The sequence below is a fragment of the Carlito syrichta genome, unplaced genomic scaffold (assembly GCF_000164805.1).
Source record: "Carlito syrichta isolate Samal-C Ts95f unplaced genomic scaffold, Tarsius_syrichta-2.0.1 Scaffold304512, whole genome shotgun sequence".
Lineage (NCBI taxonomy): Eukaryota > Metazoa > Chordata > Mammalia > Primates > Tarsiidae > Carlito > Carlito syrichta.
The window spans coordinates 220,115-236,573 of NW_007248608.1; the positions used below are offsets into that span (position 1 = coordinate 220,115).

At 44.9% G+C, this 16,459-nt stretch overlaps 1 protein-coding gene across 5 annotated transcripts; it reads right to left on the reverse strand.

The window, feature by feature from the left end:
- Positions 1–1,526: 1,526 nt before the first annotated feature.
- On the reverse strand, positions 1,527–14,713 carry LOC103262462 (tropomyosin 1). 5 transcript variants are annotated; one of them, XM_021713374.1, is made up of 7 exons: positions 14,591–14,713; positions 13,456–13,526; positions 12,625–12,700; positions 12,136–12,198; positions 11,762–11,831; positions 10,239–10,317; positions 8,595–8,789 (listed from the first exon to the last, which is right to left on the reverse strand). In XM_021713374.1, exons 1-7 carry the CDS (start codon positions 14,702–14,704, stop codon positions 8,786–8,788), a joined length of 477 nt encoding a protein of 158 aa, XP_021569049.1. In that variant the 5' UTR covers positions 14,705–14,713; the 3' UTR covers positions 8,595–8,785. The 5 variants fall into 5 exon arrangements, with proteins under 5 accessions (XP_008058269.1, XP_021569051.1, XP_021569049.1 ...); XM_021713375.1 differs by having other exon boundaries at positions 10,191–10,317; XM_008060078.1 differs by lacking the exons at positions 8,595–8,789; positions 10,239–10,317 and adding an exon at positions 1,527–2,362.
- Between the last annotated feature and the right edge of the window lie 1,746 nt (positions 14,714–16,459).

The following is a 16,459-nucleotide window of genomic DNA, read 5'->3' on the forward strand; positions in this document are numbered from 1 at the left end:
CCTGCTGAATGGCACACTCAACCCACATCCTCCCAGCCTCTCCTCTCCCAACTACAGCTGCTGCTTCACTTGTTTACAGCAGTTTGCCTCCTGCTGTAAAGCATTATAAACAAGGAAGGAGAATCCAAACAGTTTCCCAGGCCGGAGTTGGAAGACCAACCCCATCTCTTGGGAGCTACAGAAATGAGTTTCTGAGTCCGTTTGTCAGTAAAATGAGGACCAATGTGAAGCTTAAATGAAGTAATAGATGCAAAGTGAATACCGGTTCTAAGATACATAAGTGGCACCTGAGGATATTATCAATATCTACTACCATCTGTGGTGTTGGTGTTCTCCCAGCTTCACAAAGATGGCTACAGAACACCCTCTGCAGTAGTCTCAGGAGCATGCGTGGCCAGCCGAGAATGGCAGCAGTCAACACCTACGACCATGCCCTAGGTCGTACCATGATATTTGCTTTACGCAGCCTACTCCCGTGAAAATAATCGGTGGGCTTCGTGCTTATCTTGTCTCTAATGTGAAGACAGAGGAACACAGATTTAGGGACCTGACAGGTTAGGCTGCTAGTAAAGGTGGAGCTGGATTTGAAGCCAGCTCTAGCTCCCCAAGAGAAAGCGTGTTGGGTTTACAAGAAGCTTCCATGACTAGAGCAAAGCAGAGACTTTCTTCGTCATTTTTTCCTGGCTAAGGACACCATGGCTGAGCTGACAGGTGGTGAAACCAGGAAGGTTGAAACCCAGAGCATTTATTTGCCTTGAGCAAGGGTACGGCTTTTTGGAGGTGAGATCTTGAGGCCAGGCCTCCAGGCTCCAGTTCAGGTTCTTTGCCTAACAGCCCATGTCTCTCCATGGAGAGGAGTTACCAGGTGAAGGGTTGTGGGAGACCAGCCAGAGATACTTAACACTTTTGAATGACAACATTCTATCTGCATCCGGACGAGTCTTCAGTTATTTCCATTCTACTGTGTTTGCTATTGGCAAGAACATTCTTTTTCTCCTTGCCAACTAATACTGTAACTTGTTTGCGCAAAGTCTTCAAGAGCTGGGGAGATGACTGACAACGTTTTCAGTTTCCAAGTCTGAGAAAATGAAGATGTTTTGAAATTTAGACCTCATGAGTTAGAAAGCAGAAAATCATGACACTTGCTAAAGCAGCGCTTGTCGGTAGACTCAGTGCTGAGGCAACAGCTGATGCGCAACAGTAAGTCATTTGTCCATGTGTGGACATGCCACCGCAAAAGATTCAGCTAATACTGGAGGGGGAAAAAATCCCCAAACCAGTTACACTACTTGGAGAGTCTTATACTTATGTGCAGATATGTTACTAACGAGGAAAACCACTTCTGGAAAGGGTGTTCCCTGCACTCATAGCTTCAGCAGAGCAAAGTGAGGTGTTTCTGAGAGGGGAACACACAAAAAACCCTGTTTCCCCTGGGTTCTGGGATATCATCTGAAGAAACCATTTGTAGAGGAAGACACAATCTGACATTCACACGGTAAAAACATACAAACGACAGGACCACCAAGTTTAGAAAACGTCCTACAATGTGCATTTTATTCCATATCATTATACAATGTTTACACATCGGCGTAACTCTTAAGAAAATGTTCTCTCCTTCCCAGTCATACATAGTGCCTAAACCTTTCACCTTAACATGGAGAACTGAAAGAGTGGGGGCCCACATGGAATGCCATCCTACAGAGCTGTCACGAGCTGTGAGTGTGCCAGTCGGGAAGGAATGAAGTCTTACAAGAGCAGCGTGGCTTACAGACCCTTGGCTTGAGTGAATTCTGAAATGTGGAATCCACAGTCTCATCTCGTAGGAAAACTCAAGACAAAATAAATTAGTGTTGGACAGAGTTCTAAATTGTATATATGGAACAAAGACCACAGGGGATCTTTTGTTTGAAGTAGCACCAATCCACACCTGACTGTGTTTCCAATGTTCATCTTCCTGTTGCCTCTACTGTTGGCACTCTGAGTGGAAATCTTTCTGCTTTAGTGAGGATTCCTACACGGACTAAGCAGACAGTGTTGCTAAACTCTCTACAATGTGTGGCAATGTCAACCTGGGAAATGGCACATTTAAACCATTATCGCCCGGACACAGGCTTGCCTTTTTGTGTGTGTTTTCCCCACCCTTGCCCCAGCTGGTATTTCGTGAATGTTTCTGTGACAGTGGTAAAAGTAAATAAAAATGCATTTAAGGGGTAAGCAGGTGTTTAAAAACAAAACAACAAGAACAAAATGAGCAAATGTGGCCGCTGCTAAGGAGGTGTTCACATGTTGTTTAACTCCAGTAAAGTCTGATCCAGCATCTGGTGCATGCTAAGGTTTTCTTCTTTGGCATGAGCCACTTTCTCTGTGGTGGGATTAGAAAATTAAGTCATGAATAGCTGCACTTTGAACACAATGGTGGTTTGTACATTTAGGCAGGCAAACATCAACCACAAACACAGGACGAGATGATTAAACGAGGCATGCTTGTAAGACGGTACTCATTTCCAGACAGGGACCTCGGAGGGGGAGACATCCCTGACCCCGGGGAGTCACAGACTCTTAGAGCGGCAGGTGCACCTCCACCAACACCCACACTGGGAAGACGCAGGTGGGGTTTGGTGAGGGCTCACAGACTGTGTGCCGGGGAGCAGGGAAAGGCAAAAACCAAATACAGCTCGCAGCACTGTTATACAAATGGAAGAAGTTAATACAGTGGACACTTCCGAGTTACAGGCAGTGCAAGGTCTGGGAGTTGTGCTGGAACACAATCTCACAGAAAACAAAGATGACATAAATAGGTATTCTGACTTCTTAAATGATTTATTTCTATTGCTCATAAAAAAATTTCAACATGTTTCATGCACACTTTATTAGGACATTCTTTTAATATTTTATAGGGTTCTATTTACTATTAGCATGACAGTCTCACCATAGTCCAACACCATTAGAACAAAGCATACCTTTCAGACAACCAGGGACTTCTGACATGAGCTTCTGTTTTCAAAAGCTATTTTCCCAAGCATAGGTACATTTAATCATATTTCAAACATTGTACTATATCTTAAGAAGCAAGGAATATAATATGGAGTAGGAATATATATATCTGTGGTTGTGTATATATATTCTTAAAGCTGGATTCACAGTTGTCTATGGGAAACAGAAAACATTCTTTTGGTCCTCATTATTTATCATTCAAACAAGAGGACCTGCTATTTTCAAGAGTGCCGAGTTGACGGGTGTATATGTTTTACCATAAAATCTGTTTTGTAATGAGAGAGAACTGAATTAACATTTCAGCTACCTAGAGGAAATGCAGGCAGGGCCTGCCTCGCAGCCGACACCCTTCTGCTGCATTTCTTCAGAAAGCAACTGTTTCACACCCTAATGGTGGAAGGCAGGAGGCTTAGATCTCCCACACAGGGGCTCTAGTCCTAGAATTCAACCCGAGTGTTTTCACACACAGTTTAATCCTCATTCAGGGCCAGCTTGAGTTCATTAGTTAGGCGGCGGTTTTGCTCAAGTTGCTGGTAGAGTTGATCTGGACAGGTCAGCAAGCAGGTTAGCAGAAGAGAAGAGGCAGAAGGAAGAGAGGTTAGGCAGACTCGGTGAGAGGCAGGTTAACAGACAGACAGCACAGAGATACCTCAGGTAGGACAGCAACCGGTCACCTGCTATGCAGTGTCCCTTGACCCCCATGGTCATCTGTCCTGTGCCCAAGAAGGGTGGATGTAAAAGGCTTGGCAGGGCCAGGATTCCTTTTTTGGTGGCGAGGGGCGCAACAGGCAAAGACGCAGAAGAGTGGCCATTCCTCTCGTTCCTCACTAAACCCTCCAGAACTGAGCCATACATGGATATGGCAACAGATTTGGGAACTGAGGCCTAACTGGCTCATCATTCTCCCTTTGCTGGGCCTGACAGAGAACACAGGCGAGACCTCCGACTGCCTATCTGGGCTCACCTGTTCTAGAACCCTTTTCCTCTCCATTCACAGGGCAAGCTTTCCCTTCAGGAAGGACCAAGTAGGGGTTACTAATCGGCTGCCTTTACATTTTGAAATGCAGAGTTAAGTCCTGTCCTTCCCCATTCACCATGGCACAGGGTAAAAATTCTGAACTCTTGTCCAATGTGGACAGCATGTTACCCTATACCAATAGCAAAAGGACAAACATTTATCTCTACCCAATGCTGATTTAGACTTGGGATAGCATTCATGACTGGGGCTAATGCATCTGTATAAAATGAACAAAACTTGGAACATCAGCATGAAGACCAGTGTGATACACTTTACAGGTGAACATGCAATCTGCTCTTGTGGCAAGGAAGCCCCCCACAAGTCCGTCTGAATCTAATGATCCAGGGGACACCCACACAACCACACACGAGAGCCAGATGCCCACTGGAAAAGCTGGAGGGAGCATGGTTGCTTGAAGGACGATGCCAATCTGGACCCAGAAATACAGAACGGTCTTGAAAAACGAACAGTCTTATCCCCTGGGGAAATGCGTCCTCTGCAGTCCTCAGGGCTGCTGGGAAAATGAGCAATTCTCCCATGAACAATCTCTCCAAAATGGGAGAAGAGGCCACGTGTGTTACATTTTCTAGCTTGGACTACTTCTTCCTTGTTCTTTTTGCTCATGCAAATGTCTGAATATTCAAAACCCCAAGCAAATGTCACCCCTACCCCCCAAGTAGCTCACAGTAAGAACGACTCTTCCTTCTTGGCTCTAGACATACAGCGCCTATTAGTTCAGACTCGCTTCGTTCATCAATCTTCCCACAAGATGGCCAGCTAGCCAAGAAAAAAGAACACTCCTAGCCCATCTCCTCCCACACCCTACCACCTCCCACAGTGCCTTGTACGGGGCACAGGCTTCAGGGCTGCAAAACATCAGCCTCATTACTAGATTCACACTACCTACACAGGAACTGTCATCGGGGACAAGGACAGGTAGGATGTCTCAGTTTGCTGAGCCCAGATGTTTGGCCAGGTTGGAATGGAAGGACTTTGGGAAAACCTAGTGAATCAGAGGCTCAGTGTGATTCAGCGGAAAGGACAGTGGTTGCTCCCACAAAGTCCTCTGGACCAGCTCTACTTCAGTTGCCATGGAGTGGGTGTATGTGGGTGGTCTAAAGGTAGGGATCAGACAAGCTTGTACCCTCAGAAGTGTTTCCCCCTCTTCTCCTATGGAGTCTTCCAGAAGTCGTGAAGCCTCTGGTGTTCAGACCCAGTGATGCCTTTGGCTTGGTCCACATGGCTCTGCAGCAGCTGTATCTATGGCCTGGCCTGCTGAGCCGGACACCCCAGCTCCAGGAACTTCCGGCTGAACTCAGCTTGCTGTGTATCCTCTCGTGTGTGCACACCTTCCTGGGCTACTCCAGACGGGCCTTCGCAATCCATTAGTTCCTTGTTTCCCCTTGCACAGTGTACTTATAGAAAGTGTGAGCGTCTCTGGAAGGGTGTCCAAGAAGTAGGTGTGCCTCCAGAATTAATGAACATCTGCTCAGTAAAACTTTTAGACCTGTCATTTTGTCTATGGCAGGAGGACTACCAGAGAAGAGTACACATGTCTATTACTCTTAATTTAAAAAAGAGCAAGATAGGAGTCATGGTCAAAAGTAGGCCCTGAGGAGCCTTAAGAAAAACATGAAATTATAGAAGTTTTTATGTTCTCAAGGAAGAGACATTGTCTGGAGTCTAAATTTTAAAAAGTAATAAAATACTTTAATTCACAGCTCTCTTTTAAACAAAGGTATTTCCCCTCTGCTCTGAAGTCTTTGCAGTGAGTAACACTGTTTTCAGTCTGTCCAATTTATTTGAGTATAGTGGTATATCAGCCCTCTTGGGCTAATAAAAACCTTATACAAAATATAAAGACCATCCATATTTAAAAATCAGGAAAAATATGGCCAGATTATTGAGGAAGGGGAAATGTTGGAAATGAAGAAACTAAAGTCCTTATTAAAGTTCTAATTTTGCAAGGTATTCTTAAAAAAAAAAAAAACATTTAATTGATGTTTGTGAATTGAATTAAGTCCAAATAAAATAAAACTATATTTGTGTGTGATTGAATCAGGGTCTCACTCTCTTGCCCAGGTTAGAATGCAATGACATGATTATGGTTCACTGCAGCCTCAACCTCCTGGGCTCAGGTGATCCTTCCACCTCAGTCTCCTGAGTGGCTGCCGGACTACAGGTGAGCACCACCAAGTTAGGCTAATTACTTTTTGTTGAAATGAGGTCTTGTTACGTTGCTCAGTCTGGTCTCAAACTTCTGGGCTCAACCAATTCCCCTGCCTGGCTTCCCAAAGCACATGCCACCACACCTGGCTAAATACAACCATATTCTGAACAATTTCCACCAACTACTTTTTTTGGGGGAAAAAAAATCAACTTCAATGGCTTTATTTTTTAAATGTCCACAAAAAACAAAACAAAAAGCTATTAAACACAAAGATAATGCATGTACAACTGTTTCTAAAGAATATGTGATATGTCTAAGAGCACAAAAATAAATCATGACTGAACACAATCATACTTAGAAAACCTAAGATATCATTTTCACAATTAAAATACAGGTGGTTGAGTGATGAACCTACTTTTAAAGAGCTTGAACTCCCCTTTGTGCTGTAACAGGATGATCAACAGTAACCACAGCTTACGCGGTCTGGATCCAAGTTCTTTTTCACCTGTCTTAGGTGTAAACTCCTAGCAATGTGGGATGGCCGCGAGGCCATTCATCGTGAGCCTTCCATTAGTGAGCCATGTCCTCTCAAGCAGGGCCTTCTAGTCATCAGCACAGAGCTCTGGGCCATCACATCCCACGCTGACCCTCTGGCAGAGGAAGACCCTAATCAAGCCAGCTCTTCCAGATCCCAACAAGAATTGTCCCCTGTGCAGAGAGGATCTCAGCCTGGAATGCACACCAGAGCCATCACAATTCCTCCCTCAAACCCCCACAGATGCCAGAGTTCAAGCCAACCGTTAGAAACCAAAACTATGAGAGGGAGGCAGGTCTGGGTACTTTTTTAACCTTTTGCACTTGGATCATAAATCTAGCAAACAACTTGGATGTCCCTTCTCAGGAGACTGCTGGTGATTATACAAGACAAACTTATGCAAGCGCACGTTTTCCAAAAATGCATGTTTCCTTGAAGTTTTCCATTCAAATTGCATGAAATAGCAAATAAAGAGATGGGATATATACTGAGATACATGTTAAAAATATCAGCTGGCATCATGTTGAAAGAGAATGTATAAGCTGGGCTCGGTGGCTCAGCCTGTAATCCTGCGCCTTTGGGAGGCTGAGTTGAGTGGATTGCCTGAGCCCGCGGGTTCGAGACCCGCCTGGGCAGGCGAGACATCATCTCTACAATAAATAAAAAAAAAAATTAGCCAGGCATGGTAGTGTGTGCCTGTAGTTTCAGCTACTTGGAAGGCTGAGGCAGAAGGATCGCCGGAGCCCAACAGGTCGAGGCTGCAGTGGCTGGGAGCGGCCACTGCACTCCAGTGTGGGTGACAGTGAGACTCTAACTCAAAAAAAAAAATAAATAAAATAAAATAAATAAATAAATAAAAATAAAAAAGAGAATGTATAAAGTGGCTTCACAGTGTTGCCAACACTTCTTTATGACAGAAGGTAGAAACACAGCTGTGGGGATATACTTTGGATCATATGGTATAACTTGAAAAGTTAGATAAGCAAGTTACTGTAGCCTTAAAAAAAAAAAAAAAGATTTTCAAAGTTGAAGGCAGGTTGTATAGAAGTACCCAGAGGCACAGATCGAACTTAGTCTATCTACACTAAGTTGGAAAAGTAAAATTGGAAAAGTAATTTTCTTTTGCTAAGTTTCATTCTGTGATTTCATAATTTACAATTAAGCATTTTTTAATCCATTTATTTAGTTTGCAGAGCAATGGCAAAATGAAAGGACAAAAGTGAGAGTTATAATATCAGCAGCAATAAAGACGAGTTAGGTTTAGACTCATCTTCATGGTTTTCAGAAATCACAAATGTACCCTTCCACATTGTCTTCGAAAACAGACTGAATAACAAATTACAATTAATATGGAAGGACGGAAACAAGACTGCATTATCTGGCTCCAATAGAAAAACACCAGGTGGAAGACATCAAACAAGTAACAACTGCACAACATGTATCAATGATCCTGCAATGAATGTCAGTGACTGGTTCACATGTTAAGAAAAATATAAAGTTTTGATTTTTTGGTCATAAATAAATTCCTCCATGTCCAAAATTCCATCATAAGCCAAATATTACAATAAAATAACTGATTCCAATGCTATACTATCTACTATGAAGTGATTTGCTTTTCATTATTCTATAAAAAAGTATGGCTGAGTTGCTTGGAGGTGATCCGCAAGATGGCTCTGAGTGCAAAGGGCTAAAAGTTCCACACAGAACTCCTGCTTTAGAAACTCCTAATTTTAACATATAATGTTCAGAATAGAGAAAAGAAAAAGCAGCAGCCCAAAACTAACTCTCATATGTGTGAAGCAGATTTGTAGTTTTATTCAGTGATGTTGAAACTAAAATGCCAATAAATAAGAAGTAAAAAGAATAGCAAACAGAAGTAGCTTACACAGTGTTTATTTTACACTGAACTGGAGAGCTTCTGTACAATAGAAAGCACAGTGAGTGCCTGGCTCTAGGCAGGAGGCTAAGAGCAAGAACCAGAGTCAGCTGGAGAACAGGCTGATGCAGCTCAGAGAGGTAGGCCGTCCAGCTCGAGGAAGGAGTCTTGGGAGAAGTGAAGCAAAGAAACTTATCTGCGTGAAGATAAAAGGTGGGAGAAAAAGAAAACAGTGGCACAATGGAAAAAAGAAAACCAAATGAACAGACAAGAGCAGCACATGAAACAAGACAGGGAGCAGTCATGCAAAACCTTGTACCAGCTGCTGCACCCTTGGGTTGACACCCATCCTCACTGACTCTGCACCTGAGGCTGCCGTGGGCCCCCCTGGGCAAGGGTCCATTTTAAGAAGACCCGGAAACAGAATTTAAACACAAACTACAAACTAAACCCACGTTTCAGAATACCTAACCAAACTTGATGCTAAAAGTTCTTCCCACAGAATCACATGTGAGTACTGGAAAAGACCTTAAAGACGGGTGATCTGATCCACCCTCTCATTTACAAGTGAGGGAAAAAAGAAGCCAGAATGCTCTCTGGTTTCCATGGTAACATGCACGTCACTAAGGGCTTTTCTGTTGAGTGTGATTCTGTGATCTGCAGGGCAGCAGGCACATGTCCCCCTCTTCAAGCTACCATTTTTTTCTGCATGGGTAAGTAAATGACACGTGGGCCTGGAAAATGACATTTCCAGCTTCAACCGGAATTCAGTATGATGTTAGCATGAAGAACTAACTCTGTGAAACACTCCAGGTTAGAAATTTAAAGAGGCAGAAGCAGCTTAATGCTTGCATTTGGTTAGTACCATGTGAATTAGTCATATTTGCTCAAGGTTCTCCTCATGAAAACAAGACACCCTGCTCCAGTTCCTACTGCCTTATGGGAAAATCTGGACCACTAACTCCCAAGCTCACACTGTACGATCTGGGCTTTATTTCCCACTTCTTTGACACAGGTTGTGATGAATGTTTACTGTGGGTACTTTAATTCCCTTCATACAGACAGAAAATGAAAGGCTTGGTTACTCAGCAGAGGGTTTACTCTAGAATTCTTAAACGTGAACAAGAGATGATCTTTTGTGGCACCATTCTTGAGGCTGTATTAGATTATGCTATTTCCTTTTCCTCAGACCCAACAACCTAACCCGCCAGGGTTTCCTTCCGTTTAAATTTCTCTTATGAAAGGAATCACACTGTACTTCACCGAATCTCAGGAAACCGATTTTTGCTATTTCTTGAGAGGTTCTGCTCAACTGCATGGCCTGCTAGTTTTACTTGAGTCTAGTTTAATCTCTCAAAAGGATAGCCCTCAAGGTCATTCATATTCCAGTTCACTGCTTGGCGGGAACAGTCTAGTTCAGGGTTTACAAAATAAAAGGACTGTGAGAGAGTGATTTATATAGACAGACTTAACCTACTTGGCCTTTGTATTAGTAGAAAGTGAAAAACAACGGCTAATCCAGGTTATGCGAGAGCGTGCGCAGAGGGTACAAAGGTGGAGATGAAGGCGTAAGGAAGGAGCATGGCGAGTTTATCACGCGAGCACCAGGGCGCGGGTATGAGCAGGCAGGGTGGATGACATTTACATGGAAGTCATGTCGTTGAGAGCGTGGTCCAGCTCCTCGCTGATGGCCTTGTACTTCAGTTTCTGAGCGTACAGCTCGTCTATGACCAGGAAGTGTGAGGCAGAGGTGCAAGGGCATGGAGAGTGACCAAGAGATGGAGGGTGAGTGGGGTGGCGCGGGCGCCATCCCGACACAGCAGCGAGAAAGGGCAGTGCATGAGGGGTTGTGCCGCGGCAGGTGGCCAATGCAGGAGGCGTGCGTTTGGTTTTTAAATAAATCGAAACAAAAACAAAGAGAACAAAACCCATTAGAAAATAAAACAGAAAGACTCAATGTGAACATAATAACAAATATGGTAGGTATATCAGCAGGCCGCATTAAATCCTAATAAAACCACAGACAGCTGCCTCCTGGGCGGGTAATGAAACATCTTTCTTTTGCAGAGTTGTATTTTTACACAGAAGCACTCAGCCACCTGCAGCTACAAACAATGGAAAAAATATCCAAGGGCAGAGTTTTGGAAGAGCAATTTACAACTATACCCGTAAGCCTTATCTGGCTCCACCTTCAAACCATGGACTTCCTGACCACACTAGGCCACCGGGATATCAAGTTTTAGTGTCATTTAAACGACTCCTGTGGTCTTCCCACACAAGCTGCCTCTTACTGGTCCAGGAGGCTTGAAAAGTAAAAAGAGCCACACTTTCTATGGTGATGTTGTGGCAACTCTGCAAGTGGATTTTCTAACAATGAAGGCTTCACACTTTGCTCCACTTGGGCAGGCTATTTGATGACGATTTGTCACTCTCTCTTCCCCACTATCCTGGTGAATGCACCAAACTTCAGTCCTTCTCTAGCCCTTCTGCCTGAGATGTGTGTGTGTGTGTGTGTGTGTGTGTGTGTGTGTGTGTGTTTGTTTCTCCTTTTTCACAGCAAACCCTCCGCAAGCCTCAGAGATCAACATTTAAGTTTACTGTGAGACAGAGTGGGTATTACTGAAATAAAACCTAAATCCCTTAAGGGAGAAATGCTTAAGTGTAATCTCGTAACACAATGCCCTACTGATTTTCCCCTCCTCTTTCAGGACACAGAATATTTTGCTAAGATAATGAACGACTTAAAAAAAATCCAAATCCTTACACTGAATTAATACGCGGAAGAAGACAAGTTGTGTCTAAAAACAAATCCACATCATTCCTAAGATAATCAGGAAGGGTCACTAGAGATACAAAATCATCCTAGAGTCACTCTCACCTGCAAGCACCCCACGCACAATGAAAACCAAGCCTGCCACACTCCTGCTGATTGTGAGATCAAGCTGGGGGGCATTTGCTGGCTCGGCTGGTAGCTGACAGTCACCCCATAAGCAGTAGACACAGGTCCAAGAGTTTAGGAGCCACAGACAGAAACCCCAGAGGACAGACAGAAGGATGTGCAAGAGCAAAGAAGTGTATCAAGGCAGATGCCTGAGGACTGGAAAATAATTTTGCTAGGTCAGCATTCAACCCTAAGAATTAAATAAAAAGTGACACTTAAAAGCTTACCTTCTAAGTCATCAATGCTTTTCTCCAATTTAGTTACTGACCTCTCAGCAAACTCAGCCCGAGTCTCAGCCTGTAACGATTTAAGTTATTTGAGTCAAAGTTGGGAAGTTTTTATGTTTGCTGCAGCTCCAAGTACAGGAAAAACAAGAGGATGGACACAATGCGCATCACCTGTCAAGTGGGTCTGAAACCACCTGTGGGTTTCAGCGCTACCACAAGAGACGGCAGCTAGCATGGCACCAAGACTCCAAGACCGCCTTTGAATATTCCTGACTTGCCGCATCATAGCTTTAAAATGAAAGCTGTGACCAGCTCCATGAAAACAAACTCAACTCTAAGTCAGCTGACTCCCCCCAGAACTCTCACAACATTACCTCCTTCAGCTTGTCCGAGAGGACCTTGATCTCCTCCTCATACTTGTCCTCCTTCTGCGAGTACTGCAATTAGAAAGAGCATCCAGATGTCAGGCTGCAGCTTGCGCGCCTTGTGCTTCCTGATGCAAAGAACCTGCCAGCCCAGCAACAGATGTTAAGGATCTCTCGGGAGGTAACGGAACCTCCAATATCGAATGGCAAACTACAATATGTGTTCTGCTTCCTTGCCTATTGGTTTACATGGGGTAAGAACGAGATAAAATGTATCCGTTTGGCACTTGGTTTAAATTAAATCGATGACTTGGGTATCTGACATAAAATAAACACGCTAGTTAAAAGTAAAAAGGCCTGCTGTCCGATAACCGTCCGGAACCACCTCGAAATACTGCCACTTGTAAACGTCTACCGTCCGGCTGCTTTCGTCAGCAGGGCCTCTCCCAAGCAGCCCCGAAAAGATGCCTTTTCCCACACCCCATGCTCCTGGCCTACCTTCTCAGCCTGAGCCTCCAGTGACTTCAGGTTGTTCGTCACAGTTTTCAGTTCTTCTTCAAGCTCGGCACATTTGCTATTGTTTTCGATCAGAGGCAGAAAGGGTGCGAGACAAGCCAAAGAGGAGCAGAGAAAAAGGAGAGGGAGGGGAAAAATGAAAACCAAGTCCTAGAGTCGAAGGGCTGCCTTAAAGGAGCCAGATCACCAGGTAGTAAAGTGCTCACTTCGGCCAGGGACACTGTCCCCAACCTCGCACAGCAGACAAAATCCAACAACTGTGAAGTGTGATCATTTGGCTTCTTTCGTGGCTGCCCGAAGAGCATTCATGAAGGGAAAACAAGGAGCATAAAGGACCGAGGGAAAGCATTTAAGCAAGATCTAAATAGCAGAGGGTGTAGTGAAGGTGCAGTCGTTACACCAGACAGACCAGTAGGCACTGGCAGCTGAAGACGCCTGAGTGGCAGTTAAACCTGAAAACCACACACGAGCCATCAGTACCTTATCCTCGGCAGCCATTAATGCTTTCAAGGTCTGATCCATTATTCTTAATTGTTCTTCCAGCTGTCGAACTTGGCTGTTAGTGGACACAGGAAATGCACAAGGCCATTCACAAAATCAGTGTGCAGGTAAGGCATGCAGTGACACACGCATTCACACATAGACACCCCACACGAGTCCTCCGTGCTCCAGACTCGCGGCTCATCCCCATCAGATGAGCACAAAAGGAGCCCGGAGCTGAAACAGGTGAATGTGCAGCTGCCAGAAGGTCATGCTGTTTAGTCACTGCTCTGCAGCTCCCCATCGTGGCCTCTGGGTGCCGGGCCTGCTTACCCTTCTGAGAGCTCAGCCCGCTCCTCTGCACGTTCCAGGTCACTCTCAATGATGACCAGTTTACGGGCCACCTGCAGTGGGAAAGCACAATACACATACACCATGGGGTTGGCAACCTTTGCGTAGGAGGGTGTGGGGGTAGGAATCAGATCCTATCACTCCCTAAGGGTGCTGGTCTACAAACAAGATGGTCCTTTCTGGTAGACTGGAGAGAAGCAAATCTCAATTAGGAGCGCCAAGGAAGGATGCCTGAGGCTTCTGTTCGCAAAGGCCCCAGAGGGTTAGTCAGGATCGAACAGTCTCAGTTGGAAGCCTGACCCGGGCAAAGTCTGTATGGCAGCCAGACCAAAACAGGGAGGGAGGAAGAAATACACAAGTCACAACCTCAAAAAGAGCAGGAGGAGACACGATGCATTTCTTCTGGAAAGGTGGGGGGTCCAGGAAAAACACTGAAGAATTAAGACTCCACTGATTGAGAGCTCTGTCCAGCAACCTCCTTTTTGTGGAGGAAGATGTGAGAGATGCTAAGGCGAGACGAGCGGGTGATGATTGACGGTCAAATGTGCCCTCTGTGGAAGACCCTGAGTGGAGAGGGAGCCTCTGGGGCAGCTCGCAACGCGTGAGCATGGTGTAATGGGAAGGTGATGATAATGACACTAAAAAAGGACAGCCAATGCCTTTTCAGGACAGCCACGGTGATACAGTCAGGAAAATACTGAAGCTCAACAGACATGTTGGCTCTGTCAGCATGGGAGGCTGTTTTCATCTCCTGCGAGAAGGCACCATATATCCCACGCCCACTGCAAGGCCCGTGGCCCCAGAGCTGCCTGGGCTGGATGTGCTGAGTGAGACACACCACGGGAGCTCCTTCCAAAAGACACAGGGGCCCAACGTTCCCCTCTCCCGGCCACAGGCCTTTCCTGCCCTGGTCTCTGGGGGTGGGGGAGAAGAGTTGTGGTCCTTCTTCCCGGGGCCATTGATTGGCTTCATGACTCTGAAGACCAGGGGACGCTGCTTCTCAAAACCACTCATTTTTGCCAAGGAAGCAGACTGCTCCACTCAGGAACTAAGGCTGTTCCCTGGCCTCCCGAAGGCCACTGCTGGGAGTCCCCGACTCTGGGCCCCAGGATCTGACCTCTTCATACTTGCGGTCGGCATCTTCAGCAATGTGCTTGGCCTCTTTCAGCTGGATCTCCTGAATTTCCATTTTTTCTTCATCCTTTTGGGCTCGACTTTCAATGACTTTCATGCCTCTGACAGGAAGACAAGCAGGAAAACCCAAGATTTAGAGCTGACCTCCCGAAATGCACACTGCACTGCTGTGGTCTGTGAGGCAAGTCTAAATGGCAGACCAAAATAGAGCACGGAGCTACTTTTATTTTCCAAACCATGAAGCAGGACTTTCCAGAGCTAAAGGAAGAAACACACACATACATTTCTCCCTGTTCATTGTGGATGAACTCTCTCACTTTGGGTACTGGTGAAATTGTCCAGGCATCCAATGTTAAATGGACGGTACTGTGTCAGGGTCCAGCATAAATTTGGGAGGCATGGAATCAGGAAAACCCAATGTACTTTACTTATCAAATATAGAAAGAGATGTCCTCCCTTTTCTGTGGGAAGCCCCAGCTTACAAATGGACCAAAACTCAAACAAAAGCAAATTTACCCTCATGTGCCTCTTTCTTCCTCACCAACCACAAATGAAAAGATTAGACTGGCCCATATAAAAATGGCAGTTCCATATGGTTGAACTGAACACTTTAGATAAGTTTTGACTGAAGTGGAACCTGGTCGTGACAGGGGTGCTGAGAGGCCCGACACCGGCTTCTATGCTGATGAGTGTATCAGGGTCCTGTTGGGTGTTACGAAGTTTCAGAAAGTGTTAACGGACCAATGGCATTTAATGGATGTATGGAATACAATTTATGTTAAAATGGAATTCATTTGCCAAAATTTAAATGGGGAGTAAGATAAAAACCACTATTTTTTGATGAAGCACTGGAGCATACTTGAGGAGACCTGAGTGTCTGGGCTCAGCTGCAAATACACTGTGAGCCTTTGGGTAGGACACGTCAGTCTCTCAGCCCTAGTTTTCTCATCTGTAAAACCAAAGGATGCAATAAATGATCTCTAAGTTCCTTGAGCTCAAACTCCAACATGAACAGACTGCCTATAAGGTTCTCTAACAAGCATATTTCAGAAAGAAGTCAACCACAAAACCACTGTTATGTGTACATTGTAAAAGATGATTATTCATCTTAAAAAATTCTAAAATGTTTGGTTAGTGAAGAAACACTGGTGAACAACGGCCTGAAAACTTAGCTAAAAAGCCTTACTCCTGATGTCTCAAATCACTCTTTTGACACCTGGTGGCAGGAACCCTTCAAAGATGAAGAAATGACCAAGAGGACTGACTGCGTTCACCTGCCCAGGGCACAGTGCAGACGTGTAAGCATTCAATGTTATATTACCCCTCAAGCAGTAGAGCACTCTCTCACCTCATGGAATCTTCTAAGAGTGCTTCTATGCAGTACAGCAAATCCATCAACTTAACCAGCTGAGCGTAAGAGAAGATGCCTTCCAGAACACATAAAGGGAACCATGTTTCTCCTTTATGACCACAAAACTGATCCTTGGAGTAGAAAGTCAGGCAGAGCCAGGTCACAGCAGAGGTGGGCTCAGAATACTCGCCTCTGGCTGTTCCTGTGTGTGTGGGTCACAGGTGGGTTGTTATGACCAAATCCCAAACAACTTACTTTTGCAGATTACAGTTCTGTTTTATCTGTACTTTTTCTTCCATCTGTTTGACAACTGACAGCCCACAGTTCCTGTAGCTAGGCCTAAACTTTCTTAGTATGTTTTAAAACACAGTTACATATTTTCAAAAAAAAGCACAATTGCTCTGTGGCCAGCAAGAATGAAAAGAACCAGTATGTATCTCTGAAATATCTCACTTATACGTCTGATTCCCTTGCTGGCTGGTGAGCTCTGTAAGGGTAGGA

Coding starts and splice junctions, on each gene's coding strand:
- LOC103262462 (XM_021713373.1), bottom strand. CDS start 14,704: ATGAAAGTCATTGAAAGTCGAGCCCAAAAGGATGAAGAAAAAATGGAA. Junction 13,199..13,455: donor CGGGCTGAGCTCTCAGAAGG/GTAAGCAGGCCC, acceptor GTCCACTAACAG/CCAAGTTCGACAGCTGGAAG. Junction 11,832..12,135: donor TCTCGGACAAGCTGAAGGAG/GTAATGTTGTGA, acceptor AAATCGTTACAG/GCTGAGACTCGGGCTGAGTT.